The sequence below is a fragment of the Gracilinanus agilis genome, chromosome 4, assembly GCF_016433145.1.
Source record: "Gracilinanus agilis isolate LMUSP501 chromosome 4, AgileGrace, whole genome shotgun sequence".
Classification (NCBI taxonomy): domain Eukaryota; kingdom Metazoa; phylum Chordata; class Mammalia; order Didelphimorphia; family Didelphidae; genus Gracilinanus; species Gracilinanus agilis.
Genome location: NC_058133.1, coordinates 63,876,191 through 63,901,666, shown reverse-complemented (window position 1 = coordinate 63,901,666; position 25,476 = coordinate 63,876,191). Strand labels below are relative to the sequence as shown.

Here is a 25,476-nt window from a genome sequence, read left to right as displayed (position 1 = left end):
TCCTGGATCACACTGCCCTACCTCTTTGAAAGTAATAAAAGTCTTAATTGTAAAAAAGAAAAAGAGCCAACATTTACATAATGCCCTCTGTGTGTCAGGCACTGTGTAAGCTCTTTACTAATGTTATCTCATTTGGTCTTTACAACAACAATGTGAATGTGGTGCTATTTTTATCCCCATTTTACAGTTATATGGAAACTAAGACAAACTTGAGTTAAGTGATGTACTCAGAGTTGAACAGGAATCAGGAAGACCTCAACTCAAATGTGATACATTTGAGCTGAGGTCTTCCTGATTCCCAGCCTAGTACACTTTAGGCACCACCTAATGGCGTTAGTCTTTGTAGTTATCAATAAAGAATTATAATTTCAGTAGTACTAGTATCATTTATTTTATGTAGAAATACCAACTATAAGTCTATATTAATTTAGATCTCATATCGTATTTTTATTGTTCAGTACTAAAACATTAAGGTATTCATAAAAGTTCCTAAAATGAAGCCATTGCTGCCAGAGTGTGTGTGTGTGTGTGTGTGTGTGTGTGTGTGTGTATATATATATATATATATATATATACACATATGTATATATATAATTAGAGATGCTTCTTGGAAATACATAGATTTATAATTTAGCTTTAGTGCTTGATCCTTACTACCAGATTAAATATTTGAGTTTTAACTTGGGCCAGAATTTATGGATTAGGACTCTAACCTCTATTACTTTACTTACTGGTCTTTTCATAATGAGAATTGCAGCTGCCATGGACTAGGGGAAAGGTAAAATTTGATTTTTTAAATAATACTCTGCCAAGGCAAATACAGGCTATTCACCTTATTTAAAAATAACCAAAGAGTAAATATATGGGGAATTTATAATTACTACAATGTTTATCTCTAAAACCCCATATTTTAAAGTGTGGTTGTAGCATCAGTTTTCTTAGTTTCCAAGCTTTGTATGTTTCATGATTTCCTTAGAGATGTTTGGGTAAGGATGAAATGTGTAAGACTCCACAAATCATCGAAATGTCTGAGGCTTTATAACTGGTATTTATTATGATACTAGATTTAACTACTTGAATTCCTTCTGTTGTAGTCTGTTTATATATTTTAAATTTTTTTTACATTATAAACTTGTGAATTTTGGAATTAGTCAAATCTGAAAATTGATGAATTCTGTGAGTTAAACTATAAACTGATGTGACTCATTACATAGTATTTTTAAAAGGTCTTAGTAATTTAATTTGTGGTAAGAAATTATTCAGGTATTACTGACTGAATTTGCTAATAAAGTTTCATGATTTATAGTTCATCTTCTGAATAGAGTAAATATAAATTTAAACTATTGTACATAAGTCATTTGACTTATATTAATTACTATAGTATAAAAAGTTTAGAAAACTAGAAAAATAGCAGAAGAATGGATCAGTAGTTTTACCATAGATCATTATATTTAAAAAATAAACGTAAAATGAATTCTGAAAAAAATTTTAGAACATTCACAAACTCCTACTCTATTTCCTTTGCCACATATGAGCCCCTCAGGATTCTTAAAGGCTATGTCAAGGGAGTCCAAGCTCTGGCAAGTTTCTCCATACTAGAAAGTTTTTAGGTATGATACTGGCAACAGATTAGATATACTTTTTGAGGGCCAGCTTGGCTATGTTCAGCAAAGCTGATCACCCATAAACTAACAACTTGGTGATGAATTATATGTTCCTGGCAACATGAAACAAAGAAAAACACAAAATGACTTTGTTTTCTGGGACTCCCTTCCATTTCTTCACTGACTGTAAAAAAGGGAGCAAAGGGGCTAAGAATCACAGTTTTCAGATCTTTTGTTTACATTCTCTCTGTGTAAACCTTATCCATAAGTGAGTGAACAAAATTTTATCAGTCTTGATATATTCACTATAAAGGAAAGCAGAAGGAAGTATAACTAAGTAGAAAATTTCTCAAATTTTCCTTGAAGAGGAAAATAAAGACATTAGTATTTTATATTACTTGTGCATAAGCAATAAGAATACATCATTTCTCATATCATCTCTTAATATAGTGTTTGTATACATTCATAAAAAGATCAGCATGAAAATAATGACAGTTTATATGCATTTGTTTCAGGAGATGAAAAAGTAGATAAGTTATATGAAGAATTTCATAAGGCCTACCAAGTTATGTCACTGTATAGCTAGTTGATTGATCTAGAAGTCTCCAGCAGAAGGATTGAGAGAAACCAAGGACTTGTAGACTAAACAGAAGTATTAAACCTATAAAAAATGAATATTTTCTTCAAGAAGCTGATGCAGCCAGCTGGTACCATGGTGTGTAGGGCCCTCTGCCTGCTGTCAGAAGACTTGAGTTCAAATTTGGCCTCATATAACTTTGTGGCCCTGATCAAATCACTTAACCTCTATTTAGCACAGTGCTTGACACATAGTAGGTGTTATATAAATGTTAGCTTTTATTAGCTATTATTAAGAAAAGACTTGGAAGGTACTAGATATGGTGAGCTCTGAGTAACATCACAAAAATAAAATTATTTTTAAAACAGGAAATGATTCATTACTCATTAAGGATCATTCTTTGTTCACCCCTTATTAATGTAAAAATTAAAATTAATATAAAATTAGAAAAATAAACATGAGAAAAGATAGAGTATGCAATTAAAACACTACCTTGACCTATTTAATAACCATGTTATTTTAAACAAAAAATAGCAATGGGCAGAAGAAAGGACATTGAGAAATGATTATAATAAGTTCATACAATGTTCAATTCATATAAACCAATTTCCATAGTGAGATTATGTTTACAAATATATGGAATTCTTATAAAATAATTTTATATAGAGTAAGGAATATGGTTCAGTAGGGATTAATGTGCTCTCAGTGCTTTCAGTGTAGTTAATCTGAATATTGTATAAAAAATTGAGTTATTCAGCAAATACTTTACTTCATAAGCTGAGAGATATGGAAGCCTAGGGCAATGTTGTTTTAGGATATGATTTTTAAAAATAAAATCTTAGTAAGAGTGATGATGGGAGGTTGAGGAATATTGCCTTATCAAAAAACAAATATAGGGGAAAACCTAGTGTAAAGAAAATTTAGTCAAATACTCAGCTAAGTAGAGGCATCCTGAGGACACTGAAGAAGATCAAAAAAAGAGCTGAAAGATGGAAAACATATGCAAAGATTTGTAACATGACTTCCACTATCACATGAAACCACCATGTCTTAACTATTGACATTGCAATGATGAAGGGGCTTTTAGAGGAAATAGAATGTAACTGAAAAAAAAAATAAGAATAGAAGTTGAACTAGATCAGGTATATCCAGAGAAGGTCTGTGCAAGAAATAATGTGGTTTTCAAAGTTGATAGATTATTATTCAGTAGTGGAAGATAAAAAAGGTAGGGTGGGAAGGAAAATCCTGGACAAAAAAAAAGACAACTGAGCACATATGCCTACTTATGCACACAAAATTATTGTTTGAAAATATCTATACATACATTTAAGGACATCCTCTACAAAGGTTTTAGGACAAAGGCAGTATTTCACATCCATGGTAGAGCTTATCTTTACTATCCCACAATTAATTGAAAGAAATAGCTAATATAAGATCCCATTGTTATTAATTATAAAAATAATATTTTATTTAATAGAGCAAGATAATACTGTATTAAAGATATTCTCCACCATAGTGTCTGCCATGCTTAAGTCAAAAAAATGAAAGAATCCTTCCAAGTTATAACAAAAGAGATACTATTGGTTAACTCATTTATTAGTAATTATTAACACAAATCAAGACATAAAGCACAGAATGTGTTTAACACTGGCATTTAGAAGAAGCAGCACTAAGAATGGAATGTGGGAGAAAGTATATTGAATCCTAAGGGAAGCAGTGTGATATAGAGAGAGCCAGTTTCCATTCAGTACCAGAAGATGGAAAGAACAAGAAAAGAAGAAAAGGTTTAAAATTAAAAGAAGTTTGTAAATTATGGACTAAGATAATTACACAGTAGGCACAGTAGACAGGGTAGTCAGACCTGTAGTAGGGCATTGGAAGAGCAGGTTTGAGATGAGGCTGGGATAAGGGCAGGGACAGAAATGGGAGTATCTTAGCAATTAGAAATCTTCTGGTGAAGGTCCACAATTAAAAAATTCATCATTGACCCTTGATGTCTCAACTCAGTGCTTAGTTGCCTGATTTTGTGGCGAGTATGGCCTGAATGAAGTTCAGAAGTCTGGATTAATAGCAAGTAGTAACAAGAGATGGTATATCCTGGGAGTTTAGGAGCCCAGTCAAGTGTCAGGATCTATTGTGTCAGGGGGCTCATGGGCTCTAGAAACTAGTCCTACCACCAGTGGATATTGCCAATATGTGCTTGGTCTCCTTCTGAGGCAAACACAAGCAGGGCTGATACAAAAATTTGAAACATAAAGAGGCAAAGAAAGGAGGCACACTGTACTGAAATAAACTATAAGCAATACTGATACCATATTTATATACCCCAAATGCTTTAGCAACTGAATTCATGAAGGTGAAATTAGCTCAATTATCATAAGATATAGTCAGTAATATAGCAGTGGCAAGAGATTTTAATATCTCCCTCTCAATTTGAACAAAATGATAACAAAATCATCAAAAGGGAAAGTAGAAAATTGAAAAAATCCTGAAGAAACCAAGGCTAAAATGCTTGTGGCACATCCTAAGCAAAAATTATGAACAATATACATATTTCTCAGCACCATATGGAATATTATCTATATTAGAGAACAGAGATATTGCAAATAAATGTTGAAAGGCAGAAATAGTCCACATCCTTTTTAGACTTTAAGACACAAAAACTATTAATTAGGTAAATAATACAATCTCATATGAGAGTATCAACCAAAAAATGATAGAAACAACTATTATATGAAGTAAAGTTATAATGATAAAACCACATACTAATATTTTTGGATTCAGCTAAAGCAGTCCTTGGGATATCCGTAAAAACATTTATTAGCAAAATGTAAAAGGAGATTAACGAATATTATATATAAACCTTTTTAAAATTTGGCAACAAAGCTAATATAAACACAACAAATGAAATATTGAAAATTAGAGGAGAAATAGATAAATTGGAAACCAAGATGACCATAGAAATGATAATTAAAATTAAAAGCTGACTCTTTGAAAAGATTTAAAAACTAATAAATCTTTAGTCAACCGTATAACAAATCAACAGTAAATCAATAAAATATTAGAAGAAAAAGATAAAAGAATTATCAAACCCTACTATACACATATTTGTGCCAAGAAAACTGAGAATACAAAAGAAATATATGAAATTGTCAAATGGAAAACCAAATAAAGGTATTAAATAATCTATCTTTCTGAAGAGAAAATAAAACGAGCTACAAAGAAACTACCAGAAGCGAACTATCAAACTATTCTTGAAATCTTTCAAGTTAAATAATTACTACCAATACTGCACAGATCTCAAAAATTCAGAAAGTACTCTGCAAGATTTATTTCACAAGAAAAATATAGTCATAATATCTTTACCAAGAAAGGACAAATGAAAAGAGAAATACAGATCAATATCATTAATGAATATTTGCTCAGAATTTTTAATTTTGTCAAAAAGACTAGCAGTCTCTCTAAGAAATTAGTCATTATGATACCTTAATTTATGTCATTTTTTCATTTTTAGGAATATATTAATAGTTCATTTTTAGAAAGATATTAATAATATTAAAAGCAAAAGCATCCTAACCTTCATGTTTGCCTCAATAAAGTAAAAAAAAAGCCTTTGAACAAGTTATGCTAAGAACACTAAAAGTATAGACATCTAAAGACCTTTTTAATATATCATTAAAATTATCTATCGAAAATGAAAAGCAAGCAGTGATATACAGTGGAGATCACTAAAAGCTTTTCTAGTAAATACAGGAATAAATAAAGATGCTCTCTACACTATTATTTTATATGGTTGTAGAAATGTTAGCACTAGTAAATAAGATAAAAGAAGGAAATTAAAGATGAAACACAGAAAAAGAAGAGAAAAAAACTATCCTTATTTGCTGATAAGGCATGCTTTCCTTAAGAATTCCTAATGTATTATCCTGGATACTAATTAAGATAGTAATGATGTTGCAGGCTACAAAATAAACCTTCAAAAATCAATATGTTTGACTCGAAACTACCACACCAATGCAACTACCAACAATTTGGAAATTGGTCTTGATCAAGGACACATGACAAAACTAGTGGAAATGCGCATCGGCCATGGGTAGGGGGGGGTGGGGGGGGTTGAAGGGGAAAGGAGGAGCATGAATCATGTAACCATGTTAAAAATGAATATTAATAAATGTTAAAAAAATCAATATGTTTCTATTTAATAACATTGCCTTCTATTTCTATATTGCAATGTATTTTATTCTATATTGCCTTATATTTCTATATAATAACATTTCTATATAATAATATTGCCTTCAAGAGAATAATAGAGAAACTGCATTCAAAATAATTGCAAAATGAATAAAATATTTGGAGATGAATCTATTAATGCACACAAAATATTTGTATAAGTTCAATTACAAAGTGCCCCTAATAAAATAACTTAAAAATAACTAGAGGAATATTATTCAGTACAAATGACAGAGCTTTTCCAATGTGTAAATATGACAGCAATACTAAAGTTAATGTCCATTTTAATGTTCTGATAAAACTGTCAAAGGGATACTTTTTAGAAGTCAGTAAAATAATAACATTTCTTTATAGAAACATAAAATCTAGAATATTCTTGGAAATATTGACAAAGGTAGGAATGACGGGAGAATGCTTTCAAATCCCAAATTATATTATAAAGCAATAGGTCATCAAAATCACTTGGTATTGATTAAAATAGAGAAGTAGATCAGAAGAACATATTTGAATAAAGAGAATAAGAAACAATGAAATTCAGTAATCCAATACTTAATAACTCTCCAAATAAAAAGAATTCCCTATTTGAGAAGAATGGCTGGGAACATTTTAAACCAATCTTGCAGAAAGTAAGGCTTTGACTAACCACTTATACCATATTCCACAATTAAATCAGAATGGATTTATGACTTTAATATTAATCATGCAATAAAACAGAAAAGAATCAAATCACATATCTTTCACAGTTGTTAAATAAGATATATTCATAATGAAGGCTCTGGGAAAGGCATACAAAAGATAAAATGGATAACTTCAGTTTTGAAACTGAAAAACTACACAAATAAAATGCTACTAGATTTAGATTGGAGGGGATTGAATTGAGGAAAAAAATCTTTATACCAAATGTCTCAAATTGTTAGCCATGATATTTAGACAGTTGTACATATGTATATGCACACACATATGTATGCCAATATACATTGTTTGTATATTAATATATATGTCCTAAAAGCCATTCCTCAGTTATCAAAGGATAATAACAAATAATTCTCAAAAGAAGACTTGCCAAACTATTGATAACATATGAAAGAATACTACAGATTAATAATAAAAAATATAATTCACAAATTCCAAGACAATCCCAAATTTTATTTCACACACAGCACATTTACAAAGATATCTGAAGATGAGAATATTTACTATTGGGAGAGTTGTAGGAATATATGTACACTAATTATTGCTGTTTGAGCTATGGATCAATTCAAGCATTTTGGAATTAGACAAAGTGATTAAAATGTCTAAAGCCTTTGACCCAGAGAGATCACCGATAGGAGAAAATCCCTATATGCTCAAAAATAATCATAGAAGTACTTTTTGTGATAGGAAATTATTTGAAGTAAAGTAGGTGCTCCTTGATTAGAATTGCTAAAAACATGTGGTTCATAAATGTAATAAAATATTACTGTGAAACTGATCATTTAAAGCATTGAAAGACATGAACTGAAGCAAAGTGTTGTAAGGTGACCTAAGAAAACAGCATATACTATGGCAGCAACAATATAAAGGTAAAGAACAACTAAAAAATAATTGAAAGTGAATGTTACTAAATTACAGAGAACAACCTTGTTCCCCAAAGAAGAGCACTAAAAAGATAGAAGATACCTCCTTCGCTTCTTTGAATAGGTGGGAGGTTCATGGGTGTGGAATATTTCATATTATACACATACTTTTAGCTTTCAGGGTGAAGTTTTCTTGCCTTCCTTTGTATCCCCAGTGCTTAGCACAGTGAGCCATTAATATTTGTTTCTTAACTTGAATACTGACCGGTTTTGCTGACTTATTTGATTCCTTTTCCTTTCTTCTTTCCTTTTGTTAAGAGAGTTTTTCTTAATTTCTCCCTCTTTCTATTTAAGAGGCAAGGGAGCAAAAAGATTTCTTTTTAAGAGCTCCTCTGCTGGGCAAACTGTCAGTTGGTTACAGTTAGAAGGGTGTGGCTGAGAGTTACTGAGTTACAGATGGCAGTTGGAAAGGGGCTTTTTGTCTCTGGGTCCCCTGGAGAGAGGAGGAGTGTGTGGCTTGCTCTCTCTGGGACTGTGAGGAGACTGAGAAACGGATTTAAGGCCTTACCAGCCTTTATTGATTATTGATTATCTTGGGTAGATAGATAGTGGATATATTATCAGTCAGAGCAGAAAAGTTAGGTTGGAACCCGGCTCTGGCAGAAGGCACTGACCTCAAAGGCAGATAGATTAGGTTTTTCAAGAAAAAATTTTAGTTAGGATTGGGATCATAGGTATAGTTAGAAGCTATTATAAGATTACTCTCACTTTCTTCCTTTCTATTTCCTTTCCATATTTTCCTAATAATAAATTAAGTGTTTTGTGTTTAAGAAACTTCTCTCCTTACTTTTGTTCATACTCCTACCCCCAAAATTTAACCCTTCACAGCCTGGCAAGCCAGGTAAGAGTTTGATTAATTTATTGCTCTTCTGTTATTTCCAATACTAGGGAAGGTATAGGAATGTAACCATGATGCTTGATATCATGTTAAGGGGTAGTGCCAAGTTACCTCAGACACCTCTCAATACCTGGGACCTTCACTGAGATTTTAAATCTCACAATTTTTGATTGTCTCCTGTTAGTACCACTTATGGGAGTATTTGTGCTGTCTGCATTGTTTCAAGAGTACTATCTATAGCTATGTGACCCTGGGCAAGTCACTTAACTCCCACTGCCTATCTCTTACCGCTCTTCTGCCTTGGAGCCAACACACAGTATTGATTCTAAGATGGAAGGTAAGGGTTTAAAAAAAAAGTACTACCTGTATCTAGAATTTAGTTTAATCCTTACTAAAAAAAGGAAACAACTGAAAGAGAGTTTAATGGAGATTTAGAGTTGTATATCCTGAAGATTGCATCTTTCAATTGACTACAACTATTGCCCACCAAACTGAAACTATCTCTAAAGTTGAAGATAGTATCTCGCAATTGACTAAAACTATTACACAATAAAATGAAACTTATCTCTCATTTGACTCTAACTCCTACTGTTTCTAATTCTCCCACCAAAGCTAAAAAAAATAAATAAAACCCCAAAGAAAGAAGATACAAACCCTATCCTATTCCCTATAAGAAAAGTACCAACTTTTAATCCAAAGAAGAGAGAGTTTGTAAATATTAGGCACCACAAAACATTTACCCCTCAGGATATGGAGGGATTTAAGTGCAGCATGCCTTCTTTTGAGGAGGATCCCATAGCTGTGATAAAAAAGCTAGAGAAGATATGCAAGCATTTTGATCCAAACTGAATTGATTTTGAATATCTTCTAGATGAGTTACTAACTAAAAGGAAAAAGGATAAAGTTATCAAGCTTACCAATGAGGAGTGGGGTACAGCTCATTGGCCTGAGAATGACCCTCATTGAGACATTAAAGATGAAAAGGACTATGAGAAATTATATCATGTGAGGGAGACAGTTCTGAATGCAATGAGGGCATGTTCAGATAGATCTGGTTCTTGGACAAAATTTGAAAATTTAAAGCAAGAGATAGGAGAAAATCCTTCTCAGTTTATGGACAAAATTATAGAACTGGGAGGAAGATATATAGACATTGACTTAATAAGAGAGACATTAGACAACTAAAAAGGCAGTTTGTAAAAAATTGTTACAAAGTAGTCAAGGATTATTTTAAAACCATTTGCCCTAACTGGATGAATATGGACCTTGATGAATTAAGGAGAGTGACAGTTTATGTTTATAATGGACATGAAGTGAAAGATGCTGATGATAATGATTTTGGTGGATGCATTAAGAAAGGAGGTAAAAGCATTAAAGAGAAAAATTGATAAACTTGAAAAAGGTGATAAAAGTTTTGGGTTAACTGTGGCTCCAAAGAGAGAATATATAACCCAAAGAGAATATATAAACCAGAGACCAATGTGTTACTTGTGCAGAAAAAGGGGATACATGATGATAAATTGCAGATGCTAGAATAAAATATTCAGAAATTCTAGAAATAATGGTGGGAATTTTAGTAATAACTATTCTAGGGTCAACTATCCTAGAAATAATAATAACAGAAACAATTTACAAAATAGCAATTTTGGAAATTATGGGAATGATAGAAACAGTAACCAAACTGAGGCAAATGACTTGTTACAATATATCCATAATGGGGCACGTCCATGTAATAGCCAAAATGTAAACCCTCCTCAGCAAGAGGAATCTCAGAGGAGTGCACATGGCCCTTTATGATGGTTTGCCAGGGGAGAAAGGACTCTGGAATCAAATAGGAAAACATTTGATTTTCCAAATCCAGGCCATAGTTTGCCCATCATTGCCTTAAGCAATTCCCTAATCTCTACACACCCCACATCCAGATGTAGTGATTAGGGAATTGCTTAAGGCAGTGATGGGCCTGGATCTGGCCTGCAGGGACTAGTTTGCCCATCACTGCATTATATGATTGTCTTGTAGATACTGGGGCATCAAGATCTATGTTAATGGGTACACTTATTTCTAATTGTTTTCTATTGGCTTTATTAGTGTTGTCGGAGTATCTGGAACACTTTTGGAAGCCCAAAAGCTTTCACCATGCATGGTGTCTGTTGGATCTTTATCTGTGGAACATTTTTTCCTGCTAATGATTAACTCCCCTATGAATTTATTAGGGAGAGATCTGTTGTGTAAATTAAGAGCCATGATAATATGTACTTATGATGGTGATATTACTTAAAAACTACCTGAATAATCTCTAAGTTTGTTCCCAGGACTCTTTCTAGATAATCAAGAGGTAGATAGAACTTCAACCTTCAAAATACCAACAGATATACTTGAATCTCTATGGGCTACATCTTCTGCCAGTGTAGGCCTTTTGAAATCAGTGGTTCCAATCCAAATGAGAACAAGAGGCAGTCCACCTCTGTCTATACCACAATATCCACTATTAAAAGAAGCAATCGAAAAAATTACCCCAGTGACAAATTCCTTAATAAAACAGAAAATAATAATTCCCTGCAAATCAGAATATAATAGGCAGAATATTCTGCCTATTAAAAAAATCAAAATTAGATGAAAATGGAAAACCTGTGTATCAGTTTGTCCAAGATTTAAGGGCTATTAATCATGTTATCAAAAGACATCCTGTTGTTCCCAGCACATCAATTATTATTATCTCTATTCCTAGTACTGCAAAATATTTCACAGTAATGGCCTTGTTCTCTGCCTTTTTTTAAATACCCATCCATGGAGATTCCCAAAACATTTGCATTTACATGGAAAGGGTCTCAATATACGTGGTGCCAACTGCCTCAAGGTTATTTAAAAAGTCGTACTTTATTTTCCCAAATTTTGACACAAGATTTGGCAAATATTGAGTTTAAGGAGAGTTATTATTGTGGATGATTTGTTCTTGTCCTCCCCAAATACTGAAGCATGTCGAGCAGATAGTAAACATATCCTGTTGGAGTTATATAAAAGAGGATACAAAATTTCAAAAACAAAGGTTCAGTGATGTCTCCCAAAAGTGGAGTATTTAGGATTTGTTTTATCTGTAGGTTCATGTTTCATTTCTCCTAAATGTATTAGAGATATCCAAAAATTGAGTGCTCTAACCACTAAAAGACAATTGAGAGCAATTTTGAGAACCTACAGGTTTTTGCAGGCAATGGATTCCTTGCATGGAGAAATTACAAAACCTCTTATGGCATTAACAGAAGATGCAGTCACTGAACCACTTAAGTTGGATGCAGAACACCTAGCAGAGCTTATGAAATTAAAGCAGACAATTTTATCTGCAACTGCTCTAGGTATCCCAGATTATAAAAACTATTCACTCTGCATGTACATAAAAGGAGTTGCCTCAGGTGTGTTAACACAAACTTTAGTACCTGTTCAACATCCTGTTGCATATTATTCAGCTCAATTAGATCCAATCACTGTAGGAACACCCCCATGCCTGAGAAGTGTTGCTACTGCTACAGCCTTCTTAGTGACAAAAGCAACAGATGTAGTGTTGGGATGCCCACTAACAATAATGCACCCACATGAAGTAGAAGCATTATAGCTAAGACAAAGAACACAGACATTGTAATAAATAAAATTAACATAGAGGGACAGAATTAAAAATATCATGGTTTCAAAGGGTTTATTGAAAGCCACTTAGAAAAATGAAGCCACATGCCTGTTGAGTTATTTTAAAGGACCTATCATTTACCTGTTCTTCCCATCTTCCTGCTGCTCCATGATTGCAGAAAAGAGAGCAAGCCAGTCCCGACACTCCCTATTTAACCTTCTGTTTATGTTATTAGACTTCCTGTCCACCTCATTACACAAGAGGAATCATGAGAAATGTAGTTTCAAGTCCTCTAAACATCCATAGGAAGTTTAGATCAGGGACCTCAGAATTAGTTCAAGGACTCCCAAATTTCCAATATCACAGCATTCTCAGACCAAAGGCTTACAAAATATGGAATAACTTTACTAGGCAATGAAAACATCACTTTGAAACGCTGTACAATACTCAACCCTGCTACATTGCTTCCAGATTTGCCAATCTCAGGAGAAAACCATTACATAGTTGCGAATCATTAGTGTCTATGGCAGAAAAGCCTTGTGAAAATCTACTAGACACTCCATTAGAAAATGGAGATCTAATTTTGTTTACAGATGGTTCTTTATTTATGAGAAGATGGTATGTGTTACACTGGAGCAGCTATAGTCACAGAATTTGCAACCCTGTGGTCAGCTTCACTTCCATCAAATCTTAAGTGCACAAAGTACAGAGTTAATAGCAGTGAAACAAGCCTGTATGATTGTAAGAGACAAAAAAAACAATCCATATAGATTAAAAGTATGCCTTTGGAATATGTCACACTGTGGGTACCCTTTGGCTACAAAGAGGTTTCTTAACATCAGCTGGCAAAAAACCATTGCGAATGCCAAAATTATTGCTGAAGTTCTTGCAGCTTTACAACTACCTGAATCCCTGGCAGTTGTACATTGCTCTGCCCACATAGGTGGAAATGGCCCAGTTTCAAAAGGAAACCACAGAACAGATGTTGCTGCAAAACTTGTTGCCATGGAAGGCCCTGAATTGATTTTAAATTTGGCAATTATAAATGAAGCAGATTCACCCCTTGCACATAATGAGAAAGATGTTAAAAAATGGAACCAGAACTTTAAGGCTAAACAAATTAATGGTGTATGGGTGGCATTGGAAGGTAAACCAATACTTCCAAGAACATTTTATCAACAAATATACCAATCAGTTCATTAAAAATGGTCATTTTGGAACACAGGGCATTGTAGATTCAGTGAAGAAAGAATGGATAGCTCCTGGCATAACAAACATTGCCTCAAAAGTATGTGCAGCTTGTGCAAATTGCCAAGCCTATAACCAACATAGCTTTTGAGGAAAAGCTTTTGAGGGATATCCATTAGCCTACAATACCAATTAAACATCTACAAATTGACTTTATAGCAATGCCAAAAGTGAGAAATTACAAATTTTGTTTAGTGATAGTAGACCAACTAACCAGATGGCTGGAAGCATTTCCAGCAGCACGAGCAACCAGCAGTGTTTGCATCCAAAATATTACTAAAAGAAATTATACCTAGATTTGGTTTACCAGCAAGAATTGATTCAGACAGGGGAACACATTTTGCTGTGCGAACTGTTAGTTGGTAACAGTTAGAAGGGCGTGGCTGAGAGTTGAGAACCTGGCAGTTCAAAAGGGGCTTTTTGTCTCTGGGTCCCCAGGAGAGAGGAATGTGTGTCTTGCTCTCTCTGGGACTGTGAGACTGAGATATGGATTTAAGGCCTTAACATCCTTATTGATTATCTTGGGTAGATAGGCAGATTGATAATGGGTGTATTATTAGATAGTCAGAGTAGAAAAGTTAGACTGGAGCCTGACTCTGGCAGAAGGACTGCCCTTGAAGTCAGATAGATTTAGGGTTTTCTAGAAAAATTTTAGTTAGTATTGGGATCTTAGGTATAGTTATAAGCTATTATAAGATTACTCTCACTTTCCTCCTTTCCATTTCCTATTCGTATTTTCCTAATAATAAACTGTTTTGTGTTTAAGAAACTGCTCTCCTTACTTTTGTTCAAACTACTACCCCCCCAAATTTAACCCTTCACCCTTTCCTTTCCTTTCCTTTCTTTTCCTTTCCTTTCCTTTCCTTTTTCTTTATTATGAAGGATGACTCTCAGTGGGATACTGGAGAAAATTTAGGCAATTAAAAACACAAGATAAAAGTAAAATTTATTTGGACCAAGATAATTGTATGAATAAAAAAATAGGCTGATAAAGTATAAGAGTGAGATATCTTTGCTTCCAGTTGATATAAATGTAATATCAAAAGAGTGTGTAGAGGAATGACCTTATGAGTCACTTAACCTCTTTGGACCTCCATTTCCTTCCCTGGAAAGTAAAGATTTTGGACTAGATAACCTCTAAGATCTCATCTAGCTCTATATCAGTGATCCTATTTTTGTGGGAAGACATCTAGGATATTTGGTGGTCCTTTTTTGATGGTCCACCAAAGATATGAACAAAATTTGCTCATAATGCAGCCTGCAATCCTTGGTAAATAATGATAAGATCACCCATCTATTGGAATGTTTGAGAATTATGAAGTAAAATAAAAAATAAAATAAAATAAAATCAGAACCAGATTTCATATTCCCACTATTGTTTGGGTGCCAAGAGAGGGGGAAATACCAGCAGCTATAAGCTTTTGCCTTTTCTTATGATAGTAACCTAATTGTGTTTTCAGTGAGACTCCTTAATTATTCAAGATGTGGTTTTCCAGTGTTTGATCAACCTCTATCCTCCTGGCTGCCTGCCTTTGACTCTTTCCCTTCTCAGTCTAACTTGAAATATTGATTAGGCAGAGATTAGAGAATATGGACTACTACTAGACAGGAAATTTACCACTAATGACTAGTGGTTAAAATGAATTTAGGGATTTCTGTGAACTGTATTCACATGGCCTGCTTTACATAAGAATGAGTTTACTGGGTGTCCTTTGGTTTGGGGAATAGAAAGAAATAACAGTATATTTTCCTAAATTATTCAGGTTTAAAATATCCAGGTAAGCTAGAAGTCATATTTATTAAATGGAAAGTATTTTTTTCAATAAATACTCATAACCTCATAATTGTTCTGCCTCTTATTGTTACAGAAAAAAAAGAAAAATCTAGCAAGCCTAAAGATCCACCTCCGTTTGAAGGAATGGAGGTAAGACTAAGTTTTAATCTTATGGGAAGTTAACTACTTTTTATCTTTCCTCAATAATAGCAATCAAATTAGTGACTGTGGAATTTTTAAAAATTCGACTGAAAAGAAGTTGTGTATCAGTATTGCTATAAAAAAATAACAAGTTCTTAAACTGCCAAAATGGAATAATTCTATGACCTATTATATCATGATTTCTTGTAAGTTTTGAAACATTCTCTTCATAATAAATTTATTTTATTGAAGTTGTCTTTTTAGTATTTTGGCTCCTAGAAATTATTTAGCACTATATAAGATATTTTACATTTGGAGTAACTCTAATTCCAGATTTCAGAGTATATTTTCCTAATATTGTTATAACATTTTAAGGGATTCTGAAATTGTCAAAATGTATTTTAATCAAGTTTTAATAGACTGTATGATGGGTAGATGAGACTGTCCATTGTACTTAATTTTGTTATTTGAATTCTCAGGCATGGTTTTACAGTGTAAAAACCTGTAACATTAACGAATTCAACAAAATGGAAATGTATATTGGAAAAAAAAGAGTATGTGATTTTATAACCACTGTTGACCTGGTACCTCAGCTCTAAAGTTTAAAGTTCTTTCCACAAGAGACTGATTCAAGTCCTTTAAAAATTTGTTGTTGTAAGGAAACATTCATTTCCGACTTGTCCAAAAAAAAAAATGCTCCTTTTTGGCTTGACTATACATTAGTTGTCAGTTTTTTTTCCTTTTGGGATTTCATACCTTTCTCTTTGTTTACAAAATTTCAGATTGACGAAGTGGCTAATATTAATGATATGGATGAGTACATAGAATTGTTGTATGAAGATATTCCTGACAAGGTGCGCGGCTCTGCCTTGATCCTCCAGCTTGCTCGGAACCCTGATAACTTGGAAGAATTACTACTCAATGGTGATTTATATATATATTGATTTTAAGAAAAACAAAAATTTTATGGTTACAAAACTCAATTTTTGATTATCCGTGGTAACAGAGGGATCAATGTCATAAATAGTCCAGAAATCACTTATAATTAACTTTTGAAAACATTATACTTTTTCAGCTGACTTATTTTCTTAGTGACATCTTGTTTAGATTAATATTAAAAATATCCATGCCTTTGAACATGTTCCATTTGAGAGGAATGTGCCTATCTTAGAAGGATGCTTGGTAGTAAATAATGACAGTGAAATGATTAAAAAATTCTATGTGGATTCCCCCTTAACATCTAAGTCACAGACAGAAAAATAAAAATTTACTTCAATGTTATCTTTTCCTCCTCTGGAAACTCCCTTTCCCTACTTGAGGTAACTAATCATTTTTAATTATAGAAACATTCTGGCTTGAATTTTAGTTGTTTCTCAGTAAGAGAAATATGAAACTAGTTTGTTTATAACATATATAAATTGAGTTCCAGATATTTTTTTAAAATTTTATTTCCCCCAATTACATGTAAAAATAGTTTCCAACATTTTTACAAAGAATATTGAGCCTTGAATTCTCTCCATCTCTCCCTTTTCAGTTCCTTTGAGATTGGAAGCAATCTCATGTAGATTTTACATGTACAATCTCATGATTTAATTAATTAACAGTTCCCAAATACTGTTTCTCTCAGTCAATACTTTGATGTGTAGAAAAAAGGTAATTTTATAATTACAGTCCTTTTGTTTACAAAATATCTATGAGTTAAAAACAAAATCTGTCCTCAGCTGAAACTATTCCTAAACTTACAAGAATAATTTAATTTTTTGTGATTTCCAGACTTGAATTCTTAATCTGTAATCTGTCACTGAAGAGAGACTAATTAGACACTTATTTTTTGTTTTTGAAGGAGTAATTTTAAAAATAAATTTCCCAAAATATATGTAAATGACTTGTATAAAATTAATATGTCTATTTTTTACATTGTACTTTTAACTTGGGAAAACAAAGTAAAATTTGAGTTTTGTTTTATTAGAGTATTTAATCTGCATCTAAATAATTAAAAATCTAATAAAAGTTACAAAAATTAAAGATATTGCAAATAAATTTAAAATGTTTTAATAAATTAATTAAATATATTAAATTTCTGCTGATCTGGTCTCTAAATAGTAGAAAATTGAAGCAATCTCACTTTCTCCTAATATTATAATTTATCATTAAATGATAAAAACCCAAAGCCATGTATATGTTGAGTAACTCAAGAATGATTAAAATATATTTGGCAAAATATCAGTTTTAACTGATTTAATTATATTTAAATGCTTTGAAAATTAGCAGTCCTTATTTTGCATATGAGATGTAGTTTAAGAAAATAAAACAAATTTTTTGCTTTCTGGCTTGTGGAATCAGTAATACTACTTTAGTCACACCCCATATACGGCAATTTTCAGTTTTAATCAAAATATCACTTAATTTGAAATACCTCTTTTCTATTCTGGATGAATGGGAGTTTTCCAAAATAACATATTGTGAAAATATAACAAAGTTATTGGTTTAGTTTTTATAGGACTTAATGATATGCTTTTAGTTCCTTTTGGTGTATAATTGGTAGAGACTAGGAAGCATGTATTTGATGAATAATGAATAATATGTCATAGTGATAGAAAATTGGCCTCAGAGCCAGGAAAACTTGTTCAAGTCCTATCTGGGACACACTCTCTGGGAACTTAGGAAGTTTTTAACCTCTCTGTACTCTAGGCTACTGTCTAGAGTTATCAGTTGCACTGACATTCCAAAGGAGGTATTCCTCATCTGGGAGTTTCTTCTACCAGTGAAATCATAAATCCAATGTAAGATTTGTAGATGCGTTTTGTAGGTCCTTTGTCATATACAGAGCTTAAAACTGCACTAAGACACTGTTCAGTTCATTTTCTGGAGGTGAACATTCACAAGTTATTCTTCATGTATTAAATTTATAGCTATATGTTTACTTGGTTCTACTCATTTCATTCTTCATTATCTTATGTAGTTCTTCCCAAAATTTTTTTAAACCCTTACCTTCCATCTTGGAGTCAGTACTGTGTATTGGCTCCAAGGCAGAAGAGTGGTAAGGGTAGGCAATGGGGGTCAAGTGACTTGCCCAGGGTCACACAGCTGGGAAGTGTCTGTGACCAGATTTGAACCTAGGACCTCCTGTCTCTAGGCCTAGCTCTCAATCCACTGAACTTCTCTTTATACCTATTGCTATTAGACTTTATTAGTAACACATTAAAATACTTATGACTTATGTGTGTTTATTTTATATGCTGCAACTTTGCTAAGTTTGTAAATTATTTCAACTAGTTTTTATTTAATTTAATGGATTCTCTATGGTATACCATAATGTCTACAAAGAATGATAGTTTTGTTTCCTCATTTCCTATTGTGATTCCTTAATTTCTTTTTCTTTTCTTATTGCTATAGTTAATATTTCTAATACAATGTTAAATAATACTGGTGACAATGGGCATCCTTTCCTTACTTCACCCCGATCTTATAGGGAAGACTCACAGATTGTTCCCATTTACAGAGACTCTTTTTGAAGATTTTAACAGGAATGAGCATTGTATTCTTTCAAAAGTTTTTTCTCCATCTATTGAGATAAGCATATGATTTTTGTTGGATTTTATTAATGTGATCGATTCTACTCTTAATTTTCCCAATATTGAACCAACCCTGCATTCCTGGTATAAATCCTGCCTGCCTATATTTTTGTCATATATTGATGTGATATCCTTGCTACTAGTATTTTATTTGAAATTTTTGCATCATTATTCATAGGGAAATTGGCCTATGGTTTTCTATATCTATTTTTTATCTTTCTGGTATAGTAGGTATCAGTATCATATTTGTTTCATAATGTTTGGTAGAATTCACTTGTGAAGCTATCTAGTTCTAGGGATTTTTTTCCTTAGGGAGCTCATGTTCAATTTCTTTTTCTAAAATAGGGTTATTTTACTTTTGCTAATCTGGGCATTTTATATTTTTGTAAACATTCATTTCACCTACATAATCAGATTTATTGATATATATTCTGACAAAATAACTTCTAATTGCTTTAATATCCTCTTCATTGATGGTGAATTCACCCTTTTCATTCTGATAATTTGGCTTTCTTTCTTTTTTAAATCAAAGTAACCAATGGGGTTTTATTGTGTTTTTTTTTTTATAAAAAGCTCCTAATTCAAGGTTTTCTTGCTTTTAATTTTTAATTTAATTTAATTTAATTTGTCTCTCCTATTGATTTTCAAGATATCCAGATATCAAGATATTTGGTACTTAGTGGTAGGTTTTTATTTTGTTCTTTTTTCTAGATTTTTTTTAGTTGGGTGCCCAATTCTTTGATCTTTTCTTTCTCTGTTTTACTGATGTGTTTAAAGATGTAGATTTTCCCCTAAATATTGCTTTGGCGCTATATCCCATAAATTTTGATATGCTATCTCATTGTTGTAATTCTCTTTAAAGAAATTATTTATGGTTTAATTATTTGTTCTTTGACCCACTCATTCTTTAGGATTAGATTATTTAGTTTCTAATTAATTTTTAATCTATATTTCCATATCCCTTTATTGAATATAATTTTTATTTCAGTATGATCTGGAAAGGATGCATGTAATATTTCTGTTTTTTTGTACAGTTGTCCCACATTATATTTCAGTTCACTTATTGCCACTTCACTGTATTGTGGTTTTAAAAAAAATCTAATTCTGTATTGCAGAATTTTTGCCATATCATGGGATTTTGTGGATGGATACCATACTGTACACAATGGAAATGCAGTATGCTACTACTGCTTGCACAAGTTTACCAATGTGAGATTGTATGTGACACACTATTGGCTAATGGAATGAAAGACAACCAACCACAGTGGTGTGTTCTGTATCTTGAGCACTAACTGGCTCAGTGACTGTAGCATCAGTCTGTTTTATATTCTGCTACTTCTCAGATTTTTACCTATCACAGGGGTCTCTGGAATGTAACTCCCGTGATAGATGAGCAATCACTGTGTTTGGTATAAGGTTTTTCCCCCCTAATATATGGTCAATTTTTGTGTAAGTGCCATGTGCCACTGAGAAAAAGATACTTACAGAAATGAGTCAAATGTATGAGAATCCACCTACATCATTTCCTAAATGATAAATGCTTAAAGGAAGTGAGCAGGAAGTTATCAGATAAAGTAATCAAAGCTACTGATAGATATGCAAAAAATGCTCTAAATCACTTAATTAGAGAAATGCAAATTAAAACAACTGAGGTACCACCTCACCTATCAAATTGTCTATTATGACAGAAAAGGAAAATGTCAAAAGTTGAAGAGAATGTGGGAAGGTTAAGATACTAATGCATTATTAGGAGAGTTCTGAAATGATTTCAACCATTCTGTAGAGCAATTTGGGACTGTGCCCAAAGGATTATAATCATACATACCTTTTCACGCAGTAATACCATTATTAGGTCTATATCCCAAAGAGAAAAAACAAAACAAATAAAAAAGAAGGCCTTATATGCATTAAAATGTTTATAGAATCTCTTTTTGTAATGGCAAAGAATTGAAAAGTGAGAATTCTCATAAATTGGGGAATAGCTGAGTAAATTTTGGTATATGATTTAATGGAATACTCTTGTACTTTAAGAAATGACAAATAGGATGATTTCAGGAAAACATGAAAAGGTATACATGAACTGATAACAGAGTGAAGTGAACAGAACCAGACAGGAGAACATTGTACACAGTAGCAGCCAAAATTGAATGATTAACAACTGTGAATAACTTAACTATTCTCAATAATACAGTAATCCAAGACAATCCCAAAAGATTTATGATAAAAAATGCCTTCTGCCTCCAGAGAAAGAACTGATGGAGTCTCAATCTGGACAAAAGTATAAACATTTCCCATTTTAATTTTTTTTTGGTTTGAGTTTTCTTCCATAAAAGTACTATGTAAAAATGTTTTACATGATTGCACATGTAAAATCTAATTTTAAGCATCTCTCTTATTAAGATATTTTCCCAACATCAGGCTTTTTCATGTTTTGCTCATTTGAGGGGTTACTTTTTCTCTTGATTTTGTCTATATACTGAAGATTACTTCTGTTCCTAGGGTGGAAGGAGTACTGTCTAGCATTAGTACTGTACTCAAGGTGGGCTCAACTGGTTCTGGTCTCAGATTGAACACTGCAGAGTTGTCCTAGTTGGCATGCTGTGTGGGGGTTTCAGTTCAACTTGGTTGGATTTGGGTTCTGTCCAATCCTGCTGAAGCTGAACCTTGTTAGGCTGAGTTCCTTCCACTGCAGCCTGTGCTGGGTCACACCGAGCCTCTTTGCCCACTAGATTATATAGGACCACTTTCCTCCCACTGCTGCTTATTCTGTACTGAGTTGATTACTATTCTTACTCTGCTGAGATTGAACGAAGCCAGCTGTTCTCTTTCTCCTGTTGCTTGTTCTCTTGCTTCCAAATTCTACTGAAGCTTGTTCAACACACTCTCTCCTCATACCCCACTGAGATGTGTCCTCCTTACTGCTCACAATGTTGTTCTCAGCACTGTTTCAACTCTTCTCTTGGTTCTGCTGCTCTAGTTTTCATTTTGAGGTTTCTTTGCTCTTCTTTGGTCATTTGAAGGGTGTTTGGTGGGCTTTGAGTATTTCTTCACTATCTTAACTTCATTTATTGCTGCTGCTGCAGTGACTGCCTCTTGGGACTCAAAAATATATATTTTTAAAATTTGAATGTTAAAAATGTTTTTAAATGCAATTTGGGAAAAAATAAAAGAAATATTAATTCACAAAAAAGATAAATATATATTATTTTATATTCCCATTCAATTTTCTCCAAAGGTCTAACATTTAACTTATAAAAATTCTTTTGACTTCCTTAACATCTTTCTTGTTTATTTTTTGGTTAGATTTATCTTTTTCTGATAGGACAAAGTTGAGGTCCTCCATTGAATAGTATTATTATATGTTTTCTCCTGTTACCTGTTTAACTTGTCCTTTAAGAATTTGGATGCTACACCATTTGGTCCATATATTTTCTGTTTTTATATTACTTCATTGTCTCTAGTACCCTTTTGCACCATATAGCTTCTTTGCTTATCTCTTTTAATTGGATCCATTTTTGCATTTGTTTTGTCTCTGCCCTGCTTTTTTTATTTCAGCTAAAACATAATAGATTCTGCTACAGCTCCTTACCTTTACTTTTTTGTATATGTGTTTCTCTCTGCTTCAAATTTGTTTCTTGTAAACAACATATTATAGGATTCTGGTTTTTAATCTATTCTGCTGTCCCCTTCCATTTTATGAGTAAACTTATAACATTCACATTCACAATTATGAATAGTTTATTTCTGTTACCCTATTTTTCCCATTTATCTTTTTCTATCTCCTTTTATCTTGTCTCTCCTCAAAGATATTTTGCTTCTGACCACCATTGTCCTCAATCCACCCACTGTTCTATCAATTCCTTTATCTCTCAACCCTAATTTTTCTTCATTTTATTTGATTTTTAAAATCTTGTTAGAGCTATTGTAACAGGTTTTTCTTTTTGTTTCTGAGACCAATTCACATATTTCCTTGAGGCTTTTCATGTAGCTTTTTTGAAGTTTGAAAAACAGTTTTCCTCATCAGAGTGTGTTTTGATCTTCCCTGTCATAGTAACTTTTTATGGTTGGATTTTTTTTGTTGCTTACTGGTTTTTCTAGCATATTTCTTGACTTTTATCTTTATTTTGAAGTTAGGCTCTTTTTGGGTGAAGGGGTCACTGTGCGAAGCTTCAGGTTTTTTATTCTTTCGTTTTCAGAGCTAAATCTGGGGATTTGTGAGTTTTCATTTCTTCCAAAGTGGTATGATGTGAGAAAGGTGCTTCTAGCTTTCCTGTACTATTCTCTGCTCTTTGAGTGACCACAGGCACTGTTTTCTGCCCTAGAACTGTTACCAGGGTTTCTGTTTCGTTTTTTAATAGGAGTGTTAGTGTGCAGGTGTTTCTTCTTGCCTTGGAACTGAGATCTGGATCCCCATGTGGACAGTGAAACAGAGTCCTGCACCCAGTGCCAGGGTCCCCTATAATTTCCTTCTTACCAGGTGTTCAATCCCCTTACTGTCTATGAGCTGAGATCTCTAGAACTCATTGCTGCAGATTTAGTTGTCTCCAAGACCTGTTGCTAACTTGCACAGGGGCTTAGGAACTATGAATCTTTGTTGCTGTCTTGCAAGGTGCAGTGTAAACTAGATTATGCTTCCCTCTTACCCTAATGAGACAGATTTTTTTTGCTGACCTTCTAAGTTGTCTTGGAATAGAATATTGTTATACCTTGCCCTTTTGTTGGTCTTACCATTCCAGGATTTGTTTTGAGACATTGTTTTAAAATTGTTTGGAGGGGAATTTGGGAGAGGTCAATCTTTTGCCATCTTGTCTCTTCTTCCCTAAAAAAGTCAGTACAATTTCATCTAAAAATAGGAAAAACTAGAGGATTTTACTATCCATAAGGGATCCCTATTTTACTTTGTTCTTATATTGAACTCTTTCTCCAGTAACTTAACAAAACACTTAAGAGTGTTGTGATATCTTTTCATAAATATTGTAATACTTTGATGTATACATGAGAAATGTGTTGGAGGAGAGCATTTAAGCTACCATTTTGTTCAACCAAAAGCAAATGCTATATTATAATTGATAAGAACAATAGAATTTCATATATTGTTCTTTCACATTTATATTTATTAAGCTCCAACTCTGAATTACTCCTACTATCTGCCTTCTACTCTTACATGCTGCTGAACAGAACTGAAGGAAAAAAATTTGCTGGTGGAGTCTACTATAGATTTATGTTAGTTAATCTCTACTGATCCCATACTAATACTTTAAAAAAGCCATCTATACTTCCTTTACTTTAATCTGTTCTAAATCATGTACAATCTACCTTGAGACCTCATCATTCAGCTGAAACTTTCTCCCCAAAGTTACTAGTTATCCATCAATTGATAAGTCTAATAGTCTCTTCTCAATCTTTATCCTTCTGAGTCTTTGTGACAATTATGGTTTTCTTCTGCTCCACATGACTGCTTCTTAGTCTCCTTTGTTGAATCTGCTTTCTTGTCATGTTCACTAATTGTGGGTATCTCCCAAGGCTCTGTCTTGGACCCTCTTCTCTTTTCTCCTTAATTTGGTGATCTCATCAGCTCTCCTGAATTTATTTATCATCTATATTCAGGTGATTCCAAGATCTTGTCCAGCTGCTGTCCAATATCACCAACTAATTGTCTATTGGACATTTTTAAGGCATTTCAAACTAAACATTTTCATAAGAGCACTTCTTATCTTTCCTCACAAAACTTCCCCCTTTTTAAACTAATAGTTAATAGTTAAGGGTACCACCATCTTTATAGCTACCCAGAATCACAGTCACCACAGGATCATTCTTGACTCTTGCATGTTCCACACATCCAAATTTTGGTTACCAAAATCTTATAATTTCTTCTCCCTTTCTGTCTACTAACATAGCCACAAGCTCTAGTTCAGGCCTCATCTCCTCTTGAGTGGACCATTATAATAGCTTTCTAAATAGTTTCCCACCCAGCATCTCTTCCCACTGCAAATCTCCTTCACATGCTATCCAAAAAGATTTTTCTATAGCATGCTTCTGAGAGATAGAATCAATTAGCAGAGTTAGAGTATGTAATTGTGCCTGGCCTTACACCATCTCATCTAGAAAACACACCATTCCAAATTATGACCAGGAAATCCAAGAAAAAGTAACAATGATTAATTTTCCAGACTGGGACAGCTTATGGAGACAGGGAAGTCTGTGGAAGTCTGTGGACTTTGTGGAGGCTTATCAATACTGGTTATAGCATAGAGCTT

General features: G+C 33.1%; 1 protein-coding gene across 1 annotated transcript in view; it reads left to right on the top strand.

Moving 5' to 3' along the window:
• KIFAP3 (kinesin associated protein 3) overlaps positions 1-25,476 on the top strand; it is a 188,882-nt gene that overhangs the window by 14,658 nt on the left and 148,748 nt on the right. Inside the window, exons 4-5 of the mRNA XM_044675890.1 lie at positions 15,598-15,653; positions 16,427-16,568. Coding sequence (XP_044531825.1) covers positions 15,598-15,653; positions 16,427-16,568 — 198 coding nt within the window. The remainder of the gene's footprint in view (positions 1-15,597; positions 15,654-16,426; positions 16,569-25,476) is intronic.